Source organism: Pipistrellus kuhlii, unplaced genomic scaffold (genome assembly GCF_014108245.1).
Source record: "Pipistrellus kuhlii isolate mPipKuh1 unplaced genomic scaffold, mPipKuh1.p scaffold_m20_p_7, whole genome shotgun sequence".
NCBI classification, from domain to species: domain Eukaryota; kingdom Metazoa; phylum Chordata; class Mammalia; order Chiroptera; family Vespertilionidae; genus Pipistrellus; species Pipistrellus kuhlii.
The window spans coordinates 47,927,370-47,947,381 of NW_023425573.1; the positions used below are offsets into that span (position 1 = coordinate 47,927,370).

Below are 20,012 nucleotides of genomic sequence, written 5' to 3' on the forward strand. Positions count from 1 at the left end.
GAGATCCAGAATATGAGAGGGGAGACAAAAGAAGTAGGTAAGGGTTATATCGTCTTAGAGTTTCTGGTTTTTATTCTAAGAGCAATGGGAAATCCTTGATGGGCTTCAACTAAAGAAAGATATGATCAGGACTGAATTTGGAGAAGAATTACTCAAGCTACAGTGCCAATATACAATGGGAGAGGAATTAGAATGGAAAGGGCCGTTAGGAAGCTATAAAGTAGTCCAGGCAAGAGATTAATAGTAGCTTGAACTAAGATGATGGAGACAAAGAATGTGGGGCAGTGGGAATGGTGGGGAGCACTGAGAAATAGGATTTCCAAGTGATAGGATTGAAGGGATGATGGAGTGGGGAGAGTGAGGAGGACTCCAGGTTTAGGCTGGTGTAAATGCAACACTGACTGGGCCATTCAATGTCAGTCAACACACTGGGAAAGGACCGAGTTTGGCAAATGGAACATGAATTCTATTTTCAGATTTTGAGCTGGAAATGACTTTGAAACAAAAGAGAACTTTATGTTCAAAATTTGTTTGGAATAGAGGAGAATATCCTTAATTCACAGTCATAACCAGAGATCCATTCAACTTGACCACATCTTGTAAATTAGTAAGTAAATAAACAATTTAAAATTAAGGATGCTGTACTTATCCTGCTAGTCTGCTTTAATTATTAATGACACCATTTTGAAGTGTGTTAGTAAATATGTCATATTTTTAGAAACAATGAAGTACTGACAATGTGCCACAGTCAAGCTTGACTGAAACCAATGTTGGGGGAAGGAAGAAAGAAGAGGGGAGTGTGTGTGTGTGTGTGTGTGTGTGTGTGTGTGTGTGTGTGTTTTCTGGAGAGATTTATTGAGCTAACTGAACCTATGAGGTTCATTGGTATTTATGAATGGTTCATTAGTGTGACTATCTGAATAGAAGGTGAATTCACATTAAATGATAAGACTCCCTAATAATTAGTATGTGCCTCTCTTTGGAAGTTGTAATTAGAGGAAAGTGGGAAAATGAAGGAAATAGATAAAAAGGCAGTTGTTGTAAAATTAAAAACTTTTATAACCAATTATGTTTCTTTGTGAAGCAAACAGGGTAAAGGGAACCAGAATTGAAAATATACTTACTTCCTCTCTTAGTTGGTAACTCAACTTCAGGCTTTTTATACTAAGAACAGTGGGAAATCACTGAAGGGTTTGCACTAGAGTGACATGGTCAGACCTGAGTTCTGAAAAGAATTCCCGAGGCACCACTGACATTTCGGGCTAGAGGATTCCTTGTTCTGGGGGCTGACCTGTGTGTGCATTATAGAATGTTTAGCAGCCTCCCTGATCTCCACTCACTAGTTGCCTATAACAGTCCCCCTACTTTGAGATGTGACACCAAAAATGTCTCCAGATATTATCAAAATATCCCCTGAGGGACAAAGTGGCCCCATTTGATAACCACTGGACTAAATCTAGAATATCTCACAATGTCATTTGACAGCAATTTCAAATTCTATTGGGTTGTATTTCATTCCATACATATTAATTGGTGACCTTCTTTGTTGTGGTGTTCAAAGAGGGACAGCATTTAGTCTCTGCTTTTGAAGGAATTTATGACAAAGGGAGGAATGGGAGGCAGACAAATTTAGAAATTAAGGAAAAATGGGTTAGGATGTCATTCCAGAGGTGGATGGGAAAGGAAGCTCTCTCAAGGGAAGGCTTCCATGCTACCCTAAAATTAGCTTGTATTGTAGTTAAGATTTTTCTCAATGGCAAGATCTTGAAATCTGATCTATTAATAACTAGAGTTGTTTATGTTTATTGATGAGAGAATATCTCCATGGAGTACCCTTCACATAAAGTCTATCCGGACTTCTCTGGAATTTAGCCTGATCTGTTGTTATATCCTCTCTCTCCTTCTCCCTCTTTCTCTTCCTCTCCTTCCCCCCTGACCCCTGATTGACTCCATCTGGCCCTACTAACATGTTTAAATTTTACTGAGCTTTGGGAGTGGAAGCTTTTCTTCAACTCAGCCTGTCCTGCCTGGTAGTTACTGTTCCATTTCTCTTTCTGTAATGAGTAAACCCTGCTACACCCAGACAGATTCTCTCATGAGCAACAATCAGCTCTCACTGCTGAATCCCACAGCTTTCCTTCTCTGTCCAATTTAGCAATGTTGACCACCCTCCCTTTTGTGTCTTCTTCCTGGTTCCCTAGGGCAGGATCTAGCTTCTCTTCCCACGGGACTCATGTTTTGTGTTTTTTTGTTTTGTTTTGGTGTGTGTGTGTGTGTGTGTGTGTGTGTGTGTGTGTGTGTGTTTCTGGCTCTTTCTCTTGCACTTGCTGACCACATGCTGATTCCAAGTTCATAGTGAATTTAAGTACTGGAATCATTTCTGAGCAAAAAAATTATAAAAAATTTTTTCAAGGCTGATCTGCTGTGTCTTTGGGAAATGTTTAATTCATTATAAAAATATGGAAATGAACAGAAGTTTTGTTTTGTTTTAATTGACATGTTTTATAGTGCCTTTTGGTGAAAATCCCCAAAGGCCCAAGTGGTTGGAAGAACTGGACGTCCGCTCAAGATTTCTGTGTTGAAGAAGGGGGGACACTGGTCACCATTGAAGACGAGGTGGAGCAAGGTAGTCAAATTTTTATTTAAGTATTTAGTAAACTATTCCCTCAAAATACTAACCTTTCCAAATCAACATTTTCATGAATTTTCCAGTTTTACCTATAAAGTTTAGATCGTGACATCCATAAAAGTTCGTGCACTGCATTCCTTATAAACTGTTGGTCTGGAACCTTTTGTCTTACCAGTAGTAGTAAAGAGAATAAAGACATAGATCTGATCTGTATTTCAAAGGGCTAAAATAACCTGAGGTAAAGTCTATTGTAATTGCATGACATAATTTTTTAGATTCCTTTAGATTCACCTATGAACTTTTATTGGATACTCAGGCAATTATATACTTTAGTATAAATATAGCAAATAAATTCTATTTTGTTAAGAAAGGCATTGAATGAACATTGGAAATTGTTTTGTTAATAATATGATGAAATCCTGGGCTTCACCAGCTAATTTCTGTCAATTTAAACTGAAACAAAAGTGAAAGTCTGCATTATCTTAATAAGGACAAAATAACAAATTCTGACAATTGACTGATAATTAAGTCTTGATGTCATTTAAATAAAATTGTAGCTATAAACAGAATTGGCTGATTACCCAAATGGTTTATATAGTATTGAAATTTATAATGTATTCTTATTTTTCAGCTTTCATTACTATGAATCTTTATGGACAGACCACTGATGTGTGGATAGGGCTACAAAGTGATGATTATGAAAAATGGCTAAGTGGAAAGCCTGTGACATATTCTAACTGGTCTCCATTTGATATAATAAATGTAAGTTTTAAGATTTACTTTTTAGAAATTGGCAAAAGATTTTGCTCAAGACTTGTTTACTAAACTTTTTTTATACTTTATAGGCATAAATTTTTATTATTCAATTATTAATATATTGATTTTGATAATGCAACTATATAATTTTCACATGTTCTATAACTGTAATTACTTTACTCAGCATAAGAATTATTTATGTCTCAGGTTATGAAGTGACCTATGAACAGATTTATTAAATGCAAACAAAAGAAAAATGGTGTTTGAATTTTTAAAGTTATGTTCTTAATAAAAATGTCAGTGTTATGATAATGTTATACATTACCTTTAAGAAAAATCCATTCTTTTAGATTCCAAGTCAGAACGCTACTGAAGTTCAAAAGCACATTCCTCTCTGTGCTTTGCTGTCAAGTAATACTAATTTTCATTTCACTGGAAAATGGTATTTTGAAGACTGTGGAAAAGAAGGTTATGGGTTTGTTTGTGAGAAAATGCAGGGTAAGAAATATTTGCTTCTTTGTTCCTTTCATTTGTATGGTCCACTCTTCTTTTCCATTTTGTTGTTCCATTTTACAAGCTGTATAACGGACAGTCTCATAGCTAACAGTGCCAGGCACTGATTTTTTTATATTTACATATAAATAGTCATTTAATTTCTGCTAACCCAGGATTACGTCCTCTAGAAGGGTTCTACAGACTGCAAAAACTACATGAGTGATGGCCAAGTTTAGGCATGTATTTGGTCATACGAAAAGGTATTATTGCTTTGTTCTGGGATTATATGTCTGTTCAAGCAATTAAAAGAATTGCTAAATGCTGGAAAGAATCAAGGAGCCCTAGTTGGTTTGGCTTCGTGGATAGAGCATTGGCCTGCAGACTAAAGGGTCCCAGGTTCGATTCTTGTCAAGGACACATGCCTGGGTTGGAGGCTTGATCCCCAGTAGGGGGTGTGCAGGAGGCAGCCAATCAATGATTCTCGCTCATCATTGATGTTTCTATCTCTCTTCCTCTCCCTTTCTCTCTGAAATTAATAAAAATGTATGCTTTAAAAAAAGAATCAAGGGAAGAAACCAACTCAATATTTACTCCTGTCTTGGAATGCCCAAAACAGTCTTTGTAACGAAACATGGCATGCAGCATGCTTCTCAATCTGATGGTGACAACACCCAATGACTTGTGGTGTGAAGTAACAAAACCATACTACCACAAGAAGCCAATATGGTCCATGAACGGTGTGAATGCCCTGTATGTGAGGACAACAGCATAGCTCATAGCTCATGCTTTCACTGAGGGCTAGGCTTTCTGTACTGTGCAACCCTGGAAGGCCATGCTTTGGGTCTGGAACTGTGTGGAACTCTGGGCAACTATGCTTACTTGCAATAGGAATTATAGCTCTTACTGTTGCATACATGGGGACCCTTTAATGATGTTAAGTATTAACCTGTCCTTGGAAAAGCAGCTCCAGGGAAGCCCTGTTTCCTTGTTCACGGCTATCACTTAATCACAATTGTTGTTGGGAACTGAAAGAAATACCAGATCAGTTACAGCAAGAGTATTATGAGAAGAGCGGAGTCTTGCAGGGAAAGAAATAATTCCAATGTGCCTTTGCATATTTATGATGTATCTGGCCCTGTGCCTTGGCTTTATATGCATTGTGTCATAAAATCCTCATGACAAATCTAAGAGGTAGATAAAAGTCTCCCCATTTTACAAATGAGGATCTTGAGGATTAGAAAAGATAAGTAACACACTCAAATTAAATATAATTATTTTATTCCACGACCTTGAGGTTGATCTCCTCTAGAAATGTGCTCCTGACCACTTCCTCTCTTTGATATTTAGAGACGAACAATGTTGATGTTCTTTTGGAGGTAGTGCAGAGTAGTGGTTGGTGAGAGCGTGGGCACTGGAGCTCACACGCTCTGGGTTCCTATCCTACCTCTGTCAATAAATGGTCAGTCAAGTTTCTTTTCTTCTATGAACCTTGACTTCTATAAAATTGAATAATATCTATTTCACAGACTCTCTGTATATATGGGGTTTTATATGTTTAACAAATAGTGACTCTTTTTTATTGTTATTTCCAAACCATATTATTCAACTACTCAAATTCTTATAGTCTACAGTGATTACTCAAATTTTAATATGCACAAAAGAGTAAAATGTCTGAATAAAAGAGAGTCAGGGGCAAAATCATCACCCCCAATTTGGAACTTGGTGTCCACTGGACCTTTCTTTTTCACAGAAATAAGTGGCAAAATCATGTTGCTCAAAGTCACTTATGTTTTGAAACCTGATTGAATCAGCTACATAAGGAGAAATTTATATAGGTGAAAATACAGATGTACAACTTAGTGGGGGAACACAGTTAAGTGGGTGCTTGGGTCACATATACAAAAAATTGTTAACATTTAAAAATAGATATTTGGTTTTATATAAATAACCTTACACTTCATACATAGGCTAGCAAACAGACTTCTAGCAAAAAACAACAACAGATGATAAAAGTGTGGTCCATCTCAATTTACTTGGTTAGTTTCACTTGGTTTTACAACATGCATTGAGGTAACATTTTCAGGTAAAAGTTGAATTCCCATTTTGTCATTTTTATTTGGAAGATTGTGACTACAGGAGGAGAGGGGAGAAAGAAGCAACATTTATTGAGTGCCTACTACATCCCAGGTACCAGCGTAAGTGCTCCTCAATGAGTTCTACCCACAACCCTCTTAGGAGGTCTTTCTAACCTTACAGACTGGTGATGTGAGGTTTTGAGAGATTAACTAATTTCCCAAGGTTGCTTAGCCATGTAGGGTCAAGACTAGCGTTGAGTCACAGGTCTTCTGAACTATCCACACCTTACCATGCTGCTTTTCAAGCACAAATGGAGTGAAACCAGTATAAGAAGGAAATCCAAGCCACTTTGGATCAGAAACCCTTATCTTGTTTTTGTATTTTAAGTTCTCAAAATGTAGCCTATCAAGTACATAATATAAGACAGAACAAAAAAGCAGGCTCGATCCCTAGTGTAAGGCATGCAGGAGGCAGCTGATGGATGATTCTCTCTGATCATTGATGTTTTTCTCTTCCTCTCCCTCTCCCTCTCCCTCTTCCTCTCATTTTCCCTTTCCCTCTCACTCTCCCTCTCCCTCTCATTTTCCCTCTCCTTCTCACTCTCCCTCTCCCTTTCTTTCTGAAATCAATAAAAAATATTTTTAAAAGTAAATAAAATAAAATGATCTCTTCCTTAAAAAGATCTCAGAAGTAGAAAGCAGAACCACTGACTTTCAAAGAATCAAACTGTGACCTCCTGGCTCAACCACTGAGTCATGCCAGCTGGGCTGTATTTCTAAGTGTCAATTAATTTTTAAGCTTCTTTATAGAATGTAAGTACACAGGTAAATATTAAACATGATAATCATACAGTCTGAGAAGTTTAATAAAGTGTTATATTTGAGAATGCTCACTTGTAAATTATGTCTGCAGTGCAGAATATGATGACATGGCATATGCCAATATTTTCTTGTAAGTATTAAGTTCTGCCAGAGCACACATGTTAGCCGAGGAGAGCTAGCAAAAGGAAACTTACCTGAGTCACATGCATTCCACCAGGGTGGTCAGTTTGGCAAAGGTGGTCAAAATGGGAAACCTTCTAGAAATGACATTTACTATATGTTTATATTTTTTAAAGAAACTCATTCATTAAATGTCCTGTTTGAATTCTTTAGCATCACCTGTGCTTTCAGGTAGTGTCCTCGGTTTGATGTCATCAGTTCTGAGAAGAAAAGCGCTGCTGTTAACAGCAGCAGGGACCGTTGTGGCAGCTTCCCATGCTAAGCTTTGCCTCCCCCTGCCTCCTCCAGATGCTACAAATGATTTTTGTTGTTCTTGTTCTAGATACTTCTGGACACAGTGTAAATACATCTGATATGTATCCAATCCCCAACACCTTAGACTACGGAAACAGGACTTACAAAATAATCAGTGCAAATATGACCTGGTACACAGCAATCAGAGCCTGCCTGCTGCATGGAGCAGAACTGGTCAGCATTGCAGATCAGTATCACCAGTCCTTTCTCACTGTTATCCTCAGCCGGCTCGGACATGCCCACTGGATTGGACTCTTCACTGCAGATGTAGGTGTCCTAATTTCCCTTAGACAATCCTCACCTCGTTCCATTTCACATCTACTTCCTCAGTAGGCTGGCCACTGAGATTAGCACAGAAAAAAAAATCCCCAGAAATAATAGTAAATGAAACATTTAGGTAATTGGTTTATGCAGTAACTATCGATACTGACCAACCTTAAGAGCAGCCCATGACCACAATATATGGACACCTTCTTAGAGAAGTCACTTGTCTCATTTCTGGAAATTAATGCCCTTCAAAGGTCCTATGAAATTTTCTGAGAAATTTCACTGGAAGCACCTTTATTTGGGTAATTTGTTGCATTTAAGAATTTCCCAAGAAAAAAGAATCATGCTTCCTGTTTAGAAATTTGGCTATTAATAACTTCAGCATCCCTTGACATTTGCCATGTAGGTTATTTTTCTCCTCTGGGAATGTAGTTTGGAGAGTAAGTTGTTTTGTTTTTTAAGTTTTCTGTTTTTCTTTAATAAAAATATCACACACCCTAATTAGTGAAAAGTAAATCAATTCTATTAAGACCTCTAGGGCTACTCCCCAAAATCAATCACTGTTAATCATTTCTGGTGTGTCATTTAGAAATTTTCTATATAGGCATATATATATGTAAATGTAATGGATGAATATGTATATTGTTTTTTAAATACAAATGAGAACTTACTAGATATGCTATCTTTAAATTTGCTTTTTTATTTAATACTAGTAGCCCTGCGCACAAATCCATGAGTAAGTAGCTTGCTGCTGCTTGCCTCAGCTGGCCACCTGCCCACCACAGCTAGTAGCTCCCCGCTGCTCATAGCTTACAGCCTGATGCCTCGCCCTCCTGTAGCTCTCCACCCACTGCCCCATCTTCCTGTAGGTCTTCTCCCACTGCCCCGCCCTCCTGTAACTCTCCACCACTTGTAGATTGGTCTTTACGTTACAGCATAAGGATAATTAGCATATTTCTCTCTTATTTTATAGGATGCCTTGTACAGCTTTCAATGTCAGTACATATAAATCTAACACATGTAAGGATATATCACACTTTACTAAACAATCCTCTGAATAGATAGCTGGGTTTGTCCCAGTTTTCACAATAACAAACAATGCACAACAAATATCCTGTGCAGGTAGGACGACTTCCCAGAAGTGAAGTTGCTAAGAGCATTTTGAATTTTAACAAGTAGTACCTGCAATTTACATGACAACATTCGTGTATAACATCTAGGTTTTTTTTTTTCACGTCTTTGCCAACACTGGATATGTCAAAATTTTAATCCTTGCCAGTGAGATAGGTTAAAGAATGATGTTTATGGTTGTTGGCTGGGTTTTGGTATTGCAGAATGTTTTAACTTATGTAGTCAATTCTTGCTTTATGGCCTCTGGATTTTCTATCAGACTTGGAAAGATTTTTCCCACACTGAGAGTATAAAATATTTAGCCAAGTTTTCTTTAGCACTTCTATATGCTCAATTTTATGTTTGAATCTTTGATCAATCTGAAATTTATTTTGGTGTAAAGAAGAAGGTATTGATCCAACTTCACTCTGATTGCTTGCTGGGAAATTGTGGTGGCAGGGAGCCAAGGATTCCCCAGAACTAAAGAAGACATCTCTTGCGGCAGATGTTCTTTTTTGTCGGGCCATATTCACAAGCTGTCCTAGACCCCCTGAAAGAGACATCTAAGATGTGGAAATAAAAATCTGTGTACAGAGTGAGGGATGCCCAAACAGCATTGGGTGATGTCAAAACAGCAGTCTTGGCAAGGAAATGATGGCTCTGTTTCCCTCCACAGAATGGTCTCAGTTTTGACTGGTCAGATGGCACCAAATCCTCCTTCACTTTTTGGAAAGAGGATGAGTCATCCTTGCTGGGTGACTGTGTTTTTGCTGACACCAATGGGTGCTGGAGTAGCACAGCCTGTGAGACATTTCTGCAAGGAGCCATCTGTCATGTACCTACTGGTAGGTTCAATTCTCTTCAACTAAAAACATAGGTACTGTGCACCTACTGTACGCAAGGCAGTGTGCTAAGCAGGAAGAGCTATGAGGAAAAGGAGTAACGAGTTTCTGCCTCAAGAAGCCTTTGGTCTGGTAGGTGAGGTACAGACAAATAACTGTTATACAAGGCAGGGCTACCAACCAAATAGGAGAGGTAGCAAGTGCTGTGGAGGTTAGCAAGAAAAAAAAAATCACATCATATCCACTTGGAGAACATAGAAAGACTTCTTGAAGGACTTGACTGAAGAGATTTCTTTTGAAGAATGGGTGGGATGTAAATGAGGCAATGATGGGACATTTTGAGCAGAAAAGGTTGGGCAAAGACAGGGAAGGAAGGAAGGACTGAGCATGTATAGGGCAAAGCTGATATTGAGATTTTCCTGCATCACAAATTATAGTTAAGAGAGATGTATGGAATCAGCTAGGAAAGTGGGTTAGGAGAATGGACGACCTTGAATGCCACACTGAGGATTTATGTTTAGGTCAACAACGATTTGGATTCTAGAGTTATTGTGATAATAATGGCAATTATATTTATGTCTATATCACATATATATATTTAAATGTTAAGATGATAATAACATCTCATTATACTTAAAGTTCACCTGGATGAAACAAATTCAGAACATTAAAAAGCTTCTTGAAGATCTCACAGATGTCCATCAACAGCCCCAGTAGTAGCAGACAAGTTTCCTTGCCTTCTGGTGTGATGTGTCTCCCATCACACCAGACCCTCGCTCCCTTGATTGCTGCGGTGTACCTAGAGTTCCTTAATACCAGTTGGGCTCTTTTTTAATCTCTCATTTAGTAAAAGTGCATTTTCTTTTTACATTCTGGATATTATAAGTCAAGTAGCATGCACATTATGTAACTTCAGATTCAAAATAATTCAGGATAATAGTCATACTTTGGAAAAGCCACTTCTGCTTCTAAAACACCACAAGAGCTAGCCTTCTCTTTCAACATCACTGCATTTATTGAGTGCTTTAGAAGCATCAGGCACTATCTCACTTATACTTCTCAAGCTGTAAGAAAGATGTTATTGTTAGATTTCTTTTGTAGACAAAGAAACCAAAGTATAGGGAGGTTACATATCAGGCCTAAAGCCACCTACCTAGGATCTCAGCATGATGTGTCTGACTCTTGTGCTTGCCCTTTGAATCAAAGTCCACCCCAAAATTCCCTGTGTTATGTGATGTGATGTTATATGATACACAATTTAATGCATTATTTTCTCTAGTAGGTTTATTAGCAGGTAAGGATTTGCTAAATCTATAATATTCAGCACTGCATGTAATAAATTTTATACATTGCCTTTGGAATTGCCTCTTGCAAGTTTCATTCAGCTGCCAGTATTCCTAAGAATCATATCCCTCAATGTGAGACTAATGGTAAACATGAACGTCAGCCACCTCACCCAGGGTAAGCCTCTATACCCTGTTATGTGTAGGTAAAGGTTATTTCTGCTAGAAATGCTATAAACTGGTCCTAGTTTTGTAATCATGTATATTAAACCACTCTTCAAACTATTACCATGAAAATCTCATTACATATATTTATCTTGGTCTTTCATAGAATGTAATGCGATATTCATCCCAACTCAGTCACCACACTGAAATCATGACTGATTTTTGTTTATAGAAACAAGACCATTTGGACATCCAGAGCTGTGTTCTGAAACATCTATTCCTTGGATAAAATTCAAAAGTAATTGCTACAGTTTTTCTACAGTCCTAGACAGCATGAGTTTTGAAGCTGCTCATGAATTTTGCAAAAAGGAAGGTAATTCTTTTGTGATGGTAACATACTTTCAATGTGTTCCTTCTTTTTTTTTAATTTATTTTTATTTTTGAGAGTATTATAGATGTCCCCCTGTATTCCCCTTATATCCCCTCCACCCATGCCCGCCCCACCCCAGGCCCTCACCACACTATTGTCTGGGACCATGGGCTATGTCAATGTGTTCTTTCATGATATTTTATTAAACAATCTAATTTTTTGTCTCATGATTTAGTGATTTTAACAGCAATAAAAAATACTGGAAAAATAAATTGTATTACATTTATTTAAAGTATGGCTAAATATATGAAACTAAAGGCCTGGCGCATGAATACATGCACGAGTGGGTTCCCTCAGCCCAGCCTGAGCCTTCCTGAAGTCCGGGACTCCTCGGGGGATATCGGACATTTTTCTCGCAGTCCAGGGCTCTTGCAGTCCGGGATCCTTGCTCCTTATCGCCTGCCTGCAACAGAGCGGGGAGAGACTCCCACCACTGCCATTGCACTTGCCAGCCATGAGCCCGGCCTCTGGCTGAGCAGGGCTCCCCCTGTGGGAGGGCACTGACCACCAGGGGCAGCTCCTGCATTGAGCGTCTGACCCCTGGTGTTCAGTGCACATCATAGCAAGCAATTGAGCAGCCTTAGTATATCATTAACATATTATGCTTTGATTGGTTGAATGGCTGACCAGTAGACCACACAGTTAGCATATTAGACTTTTATTATATAGGATTAAATGTCCAGTATAAAACTTTAAAACTTAAGATGATTTCTCAGAATACTGTACTCCCCCCAAATAAAATGTTCTTTTTGAATGCTTTTGAATTACAGATTTTTTTATGTTCCCTAAAATTAATACTCTATGCTTTTACTTCTGAGATTAAAACTTATATCTCTTAATAAATGTGGTTTTGCTTTAACATTTTTCACCAAAAATCAGTTACATACACTGCAAATTTTCACTTTTCAAAGCCTGAGCTTTACAAATTGTGGTATGGGAAACATTTTTAAAATTGTATTTACATGTAAACACAAGTACTTGTTCATTTGCTGTTTGTCTTTCACAGGATCTAATCTTTTGACAATCAAGGATGAGGCTGAAAATTCATTTCTCCTAGAAGAGCTTTCTGTTTTTGTTTCTTCTGTCCGGATGGTTTGGTTGAATGTTCAGTTTAACGATGACAGTAAGTAATTGGTATAGAAAAGAGGAGAGCATAAACAAGCACATGGTGATCAAGGTTCATGAAAATGGTCTCTACAAACCAGAAAACTCTCCTTGGATAGATTTGCTGTGAAAAATAGCACACGTGTTAAAGCCGTTAAAAAAAAAAAATAGCATTGCTAACCTTTTCTCTATACTATCCTATGAAATAATCCCAAATGAAAACAAACAAATGAGTTTATGTACATGAAGATGCTTGACTGGAACTTTATGTTCACAGACTGAGTCATAGACACCAAAACCATATTCATTTGAAAATACTCCAGGTTTCTGAGTGTTAAAAAGCACAGTAGAGTGTAATGGTAACATTTGGTAAGCAATCTAAATTTTTGTCTAATAATTTAGTAATTTTAGCAGTAATAAAAATATTGAAAAAATAAATAGTATTAAATTTGTTTAATCTTTCATTGATGAATTATACTATTAGAATTATTTGCTACCCATAACAACCAAAGTTTATATTCAAATGAGAGCATAGTGTTCTTTCCTTTCTTTAAATGATGGTTATTGAAAGTACATGTCAATACAATTATTTTAAGTGGTATGGACAGCTTAGATCCTATAAAACAAGTGGTATATCGAAGTAGAGGGTGGGTCTACCTTGGCAAGCTGTATTATTTCAATCACTGACAGAATTTCTAGCACATGGAGATAAAAAGCTGACTGACTTTTAGTTAGTCTTATTGTTGATTTTAAATCCTTTTCAGACAATGCACCCCTTCATTTCCTATACATTGATGGACTCTTCTATGGCCCCACCCTTCGGTATACTCCTGGCTTGCTATTTAAAGAAACTCACTGTAAAATTCTTTTAGAAAGTGAGCCATTTTGTAATGACATAGATGTTAGGACTTCAAGAGAATTTTTTTCTATGTTATTAGTTTAGTTTATTAAATGATTTCTTTAAGATGCTTGTAATGATAAGAAATATTTCAAAACTCAAACTTAAGTTAGCAAATATGAAATCCTCGGTGAACTAAATTGGAACTGAATTAAAATGAATCGGGAGTTGTTCACAAGGTGAGTTCATAACTGTACTTACTGAGTTAAAAAGCACCAGATAAGGAGAGAATTTCATTAAATTTAGGGGCTGCTTTTTATGGTTCATTCCAGTCTTCGTAGGTTAGATAACCAAGGCCACTTTTAAATTGGCAATTTTTCCACAGATAAAACCATGAAGTGGTTTGATGGAACTCCCACAGAGCAGTCAAACTGGGGCATTCGGAAGCCAGAGATGGACCACATCAAGCCTCCTCTGTGTGTTGCCCTGAGGATCCCCGAAGGAGTGTGGCAGTTATCCCCATGTCAAGAAAAAAAAGGATTTATTTGTAAACTGGAGCCAGGTGGGTAAAGTCAGAGGGTGATTCTTCATTTTGATTCCAGCCTATGTAATGTGGACCCACTAGCATCGAAAGCTTTTAAAATCCAAATATTCAGGAAGTACTCGAATATATTTTACTCACATTTTTATTGCAAACAAAATGCACAGTGCTGAGACTGAAAGGGAATTATTTGGCTTTAAAAAAGGCATTGTATATGTTAGTAAGCACCAACAATATTTACTGTAAATCAGGGGTCAGCAAACTTCTCCTGTAAAGGGCCAGATAGAACAATTTCAGGCTCCGGGAGCCATATGGTCTCTATCTTGCTTCCACTGTAGCATGAAGACAGCCACACACAATGCAGAAATGAAATGTGGCTGAATTCCAATGAAACATCAATACTAATAAAAGCATAATATGCTCATTAGACTGGACAGCCAAATGACTTTCTGGACAAAGCCACGGTGGCAGGGGCAGAGCAGAGGCAGTTAGAGGCAATCAGGCAGGCAGAGTGGTTAGGGGCAATCAGGCAGGCAGTCAGGCAAGCGATTAGGAGCCATTGCCCCCGGATTGTGAGAGGGTGCAGGCCGAGCTGAACACCTCTCCCCTGCACAAATTTTGTGCACCAGGCCTCTAGTTACTTATAAAAACAGAAGCCCAGATTTAACCCATGGGCCATAGTTTGCTGAGCCCCGCTACAAATAATGACACCATTTTGCTGACTTAAGAGAAAAACTTCATCTCATTTTCTTTTGTATTTAATTTTAGATATTCATGTGGCAAAGGAACATCCAGGAAAAGGTATGTTTGGAGCAGTAGAGAACATTTTTATTTTTCTTAGAAATAATAAAATAGAAAGTAACTATGTGAGAGTGTCTATTGTACTTCATTGCCATTGAAGTTTTCCCTTTTTTTCATCTTCTTTCAGGACCAAGTCACAGCATCGTACCATTGGCAGTAGCTCTGACACTGATAGCAATTCTAGCCATTTCCACACTTGCCTTCTGCATAAACAAGCACAGCAGTGGTGCCTTCAGGAGGCTCCTGGAGTTTCGGAACCCTTACTATCCCACAACCAACTTCAGTACAGCACATTTGGAAGAAAATATTCTCATTTCGGATCTTGAGAACAATGACCAACAGCAATGAAGCCAGAGAAAGCCACAGTCATGAGGACAAGTAAAGACCGCAAGGAGAGCCTCATCTGTATTTTTCTTTACAGACCAGATGCCATTATACTGTGAATTGTGTCGCTAAAAGTGATAATCTCAAAGTGAATTGTAACCAAATTAGATGGGTGTTGATTTATTCATTTCCCATACCTGTGATCTATTCTTTCAAAGGGGAAATTACACAATGGTTATTATTCTGAAAACAAGAACTATTAAAAGAAGCACCCTCTCGAAAACTCTCAAACCAACGTTAATAGCAGTTTTTGCATTACTAGGTTTCTACCAAATATTTTTGGGGGAATTTTAAAACTCAGCTATTTAGACATTTACCCACTTTCATTCCATGAAAAAAGAGGAAGCAAAACAAAATGTAAAACCGTATACTTGTATGTGATTGGAAAAGGAAAAACCTTCTGAGAGGTTTCTTCTTTGTTTGTAATGCAATCTTTTTAATTCAATCAGTTTTAACAGCAGGGTTTGGAAAATACTGATGTGTAAGCTTAAAAGTGATAGGTTCTGGGCTCTAAACTAAAATTTAGGGTGACTCATTTTTATTATTTTGATTTCTCAAACTAAAGGAAAAGAAAATTTACTTTTCCTTAAATAGTAAAATCTTGGTTAGCAGCATGCTTTCATAAACAACCACACAATGTGGCCCAAAATATTCCATTATTAAATGATGACTAAGTTCGATAGTTAAAAATATCTTAGAGATAAGCTTAAAAGAAATTTATTGAGATCTTAATTCTATTAAAACTCATGGGTTTTATTAAAAACTAAAGGTATAAAATAATATTTAACACTCCTAACAACCAAAAAGATGTTGAATGTAACTTGAATTTAAATGGGAAAAATTGAAGATCTGAATTATATTTCCATTGGAACCAGACTCAAGAATATGTTGAGCAGCACTAAATAAGTTATTCTCCAGCAGTAATCTAAACCCCTTTGCTATTTAAGGGAGTGTATTTGGAGTGTTCTCTTTAGTAAACTGTAGTTCCGGGGAACCAACTCCATTGTGTTGAACTAGTAAGTGCAGTAGGTAAATAATGATTAAAAACATGTACTGTCTGTATATTTAAAATTACTGATTTTATCTTCCTTCATTAACTTCTTATAAAGAAACATGACTTCACCATCAATATTTAAGAGTTTACTCAGTCCATAAATGTTTATTGAATTCCTATTAAGAACCAAGAGCTATTCTACAAACTGGAGATACTGGGGTAAGCAGGTCCATGAGATCTCTGTTTTCAGGGCACTTCTTTTCTAATGAAGGAAAATGGGCAGTAAACCAGTAAAGAAATACAGGAGCAGAAAATAGCAGTTGGTTATGAATATTAAGTAAGGTTCCATGATAGAGAAAAACTGGGGGTTATCAGGGTTTCCCTAGGGTGTGCATTTTTTTCTTTTTTAAAAAATTTATTGATTTTTTACAGAGAGGAAGAGAGAGGGATAGAGTTAGAAACATTGATGAGAGAGAATCATCAATCAGCTGCCTCCTGCAGACCCCCAACTGGGGATGTGCCCACAAACAAGGTACATGCCCTTGACCGGAATCGAACCTGGGACCATTCAGTCCGCAGGCCGATGCTCTATTCACTGAGCCAAACTGGTTCAGCTAGAGTGTGCATTTTAGTTATTACCACCAACTGCCTCAAAGCTGGTGGTCACTAGTCACAAGGTGGAGCTCTGGGAGAAGGTACAAATATGTTTCTCAGTGGCAAACCATCATCATTAGAAGTACAATCTGAAGAGCATGCCCTCGGAATGAAGACTCCATAGCTTGAAACAGTAAATACAGCTTCCCAAAGCAGCTCTTTGCTACTGTTTTGTGTGTGTAGTTTACACACTGGAGCAATCAGCTTCCATAATTTTTGTAAGTTTTAAGACTTTATTTTCTTAAGATATTATATTATGTGACAGTTGTATATTTATAACGCAAAAGAATGATTGTCAAAACCAAATAGTATAAAAGCCCAATTTAACAATCTATCAAGTGAAATTAGAGTTCTGTTCTGGTCTTTTCAGTGGACTTGGTAAAAAAAAAAAAAAAAAAAAAAAATGCTAATCAATTATCCTTCCAGTCAAGCTATGTTGAAGTGGAACAATCACACAAAACAGTTTGACCAAATATGTCATTCATAAACTAGTTCTGCAGAAAGAAACTGTACTGCTTGTCAATGCTCTGTACTTTGATATTGAACCACATCCCAGGAGACTCTGTCCCCATGGACAGATCATTCAGTCCTTCACAATACTGCAAGTTCAGAAATAGAAAGTACAGAAGTAGTCTGTTTTATGCATATATGTGCACTTTAATAAACATTTTTCCATATCAATTTTAATCTGAACTTGATTTCACAGCTATAGTCTGAAAAGAAAAAAGTAGCAGTGTTGCAAACACATTTATGTATAATTAATGTGCCCCTTCCAAAAAAAAAAAAATCAGTTATTTTCTATGACTCTAGATAATGGAAAATCTTGCATTTTTCTTGTTAAGTCCAATGGTTCTTCCCATCCCAGCAGTTTTCTTGCAGTTTAAATGTTTCTTCTATTGAAAGGTCCCCTCCCTATCAAGCATGGATTAGTTGGTGTCTTTAGATAAAGGTCCAGTCTTTTGGAGTTTCCTTTCTTTCCTCCAAACGATGGATGGACATATGAGAACTTGGTGTGTCCTTGCAGTACTGGGGGAGAAGGTGATAACTGGCTGAGAATGTGTGTTACCTGGTGTCCACTGAAGGTAGTTGTTTGACCCCACTCTTGGGAATCCTGCTGAAATCTACCCTGAAGTCTGTAGTTGGTGCAACCTGTGGTCTAGTCTCTTTGATTTGGCCCCATCCCGCCTCTTTCTGGCACCACCTAATCCTGGGAGAATTGGTTGTGACTCCCATCCAATTTCCTGCCTGGACATTGCATTTCTTGGCTAGAAGGCTATTTCATCCCTGCAGTAGTGAGACTCTATCCAGCACCATCTGCTATTCTGTTAATCAGGGGAGGCTACCTGCTGTAACAAACAATCCCAAAGTCCTGGTGGTTTAACAAGCAAAGGTTCATTCCTCCTCCACACCGAAGTGAGCTTGTAGGGGGACTTGGTTTCATTCAGTTATTGGCAAGTCCCAGTTCTTCCCTAGTCAGGCCTCCATCTCCTAAAGCCTTGGAGTCTTCCGTGGGTCTCCTGCCTTTGAAGAAGTTAACTTGGATACAGGTCTGATTGATTATGTACCTAAGCCTTCAAACTGAGGACACATACCCTGAAGGTACATAAAGGTACATAAAGATTTCCAAGGGACAGAGGGGCATGAGTATTTTTAAGGAGCTTAGTTTCCAGAACCTTTAACCTTCATACAACCTTTCTTAGGACTGGTTGCGTGAGAACACCCTGAGATTATGGTGTCATACTGATTCTTAGTTCCTACATCTCTTGACACAATGCTTGTCTTGAGCTTTAAAAAAAAAAAAAAAAAAAAAAAAAAAAAAAAATGACATGGCTTTTACCCCAAATCATACTGTGATCCTTCACTTTGGGGAAGCCTCCCTGGCACCAAAGGAAAATGTTCGAAGTAAAGATGTCAGTGCAGCATCTTTATAATCAAGGATTTATAAACCCAGTGCACGGCCTCATGGGCTCCCTGTGTCCATACATTTTTCTGTTAAGGGTAAAGTGTTGAGTTAGCAATTCCATGTTGGGATATTCTAAGTTAATATGCATTGTATAGTGGAACATCAGAGATGATAACCACTTTGCTTAAGACTATTTCATCCAGCCCCTGGAAAGAAAATCTGGTGAAAGTAGGAGGGTGTAGATTTTGATAAGAATCTAATGTCTTAACTTTATCCTGGTAAAAAGCTCATGACAGAGCTCTTAGATTTATCTATCTTAGATTTCTAAGGATGAGTAGTAGCATACTTGTTGAGTTGAAAAAGAAAATCAGACTTTTTCTGAACATTGTCTTATTTGGCTCACGGTTTTGACAATGAAAAGTGGCCTTACCAATTAAGTTTTTATGATGAATATTTCTTATTAGTTGAATAAACTAAATTTGCAACTCTACTGTTCTGATTAAAGTACTTATTAAGATAAAGACATTTTAATTTTAAAAAAGTATTTATTGAAGTGTAATGAAATTAACAATATTTCATTTTTCCCAACCTTACCTTGTATATCAGATAAAATAAAGTGTCTATAAATGAAAGAATAGCATGCATAATTAATAGTCATTTGAAAGATCTTACTAATGTCTTTTAATTTTACATCTAGGAAATTAACAGACAGTTAATCATTCTAATGATTGGGTAGCAAATTCTTTTGCAAATCGAGTGTTTCCAGTTTTTTACTTTAAGCAAAATTCAAGAAGAACATAATCAAATTGTCAGTTGAAAGATGATTAAAATAATTTTTAATGTATGATCACTGTGATTTTTGGCATATATGAGAAAATAATTTGAATAATAAAGTTATCCTAATATATAAAAACCCAGGGTCCATAACGTCCAAAATGACCAAAGACTTGACCGACCAGAAGTCAGTGCTGGATTGCCATGGCGACCCAGCACTAACTGCCAAGGGGGCTGTGGATCAGGCCTGAAGAGAGGCCTGGAGAGAGAAGCAGGGTCTGGTCCACCTCTGTGGCAGCTGTTGATCAGCCCTCGCCTCTCTGTTTCTCTGGGGGCCTGGCCAGCAGCTGTGCCTCTCTTTCTCTCAGACCTCTGCTGCGGCTGCTGACCAGCCCCACCTCTCTGATAAGGCCCGTGGATAGGCCCAGAGATGCTGACTGGCATAGAAACTGACAATCAGTACCAAATCTGGGAGAAGTGTGAATAGCCAATGGCTGCATAGGAGGTGTAGCTTTAGATGCTGACTGGTATAGAAACCGACCAATCAGAACCAAATCTGGGTTAACTACAAAGGCAGAACCTAAGATGGGAGCTGAGGAAGGATTTTTAAGGGCAACATCTATTTGGTGTAAGGTGTAAGAAAGTGGTTCAATTTTTTTAATGACCAGTTT

General features: G+C 37.7%; 1 protein-coding gene across 1 annotated transcript in view; it reads left to right on the forward strand.

Moving 5' to 3' along the window:
• PLA2R1 (phospholipase A2 receptor 1) overlaps positions 1 to 16,365 on the forward strand; it is a 105,483-nt gene extending 89,118 nt beyond the window's left edge. Inside the window, exons 21-30 of the mRNA XM_036421472.2 lie at positions 2,509 to 2,626; positions 3,261 to 3,391; positions 3,736 to 3,883; positions 7,280 to 7,518; positions 9,305 to 9,473; positions 11,151 to 11,291; positions 12,355 to 12,471; positions 13,676 to 13,852; positions 14,600 to 14,632; positions 14,760 to 16,365. Of these exons, the coding sequence (XP_036277365.1) occupies positions 2,509 to 2,626; positions 3,261 to 3,391; positions 3,736 to 3,883; positions 7,280 to 7,518; positions 9,305 to 9,473; positions 11,151 to 11,291; positions 12,355 to 12,471; positions 13,676 to 13,852; positions 14,600 to 14,632; positions 14,760 to 14,980 (1,494 nt within the window). The 3' untranslated portion in view covers positions 14,981 to 16,365. The remainder of the gene's footprint in view (positions 1 to 2,508; positions 2,627 to 3,260; positions 3,392 to 3,735; positions 3,884 to 7,279; positions 7,519 to 9,304; positions 9,474 to 11,150; positions 11,292 to 12,354; positions 12,472 to 13,675; positions 13,853 to 14,599; positions 14,633 to 14,759) is intronic.
• Positions 16,366 to 20,012: the final 3,647 nt, after the last annotated feature.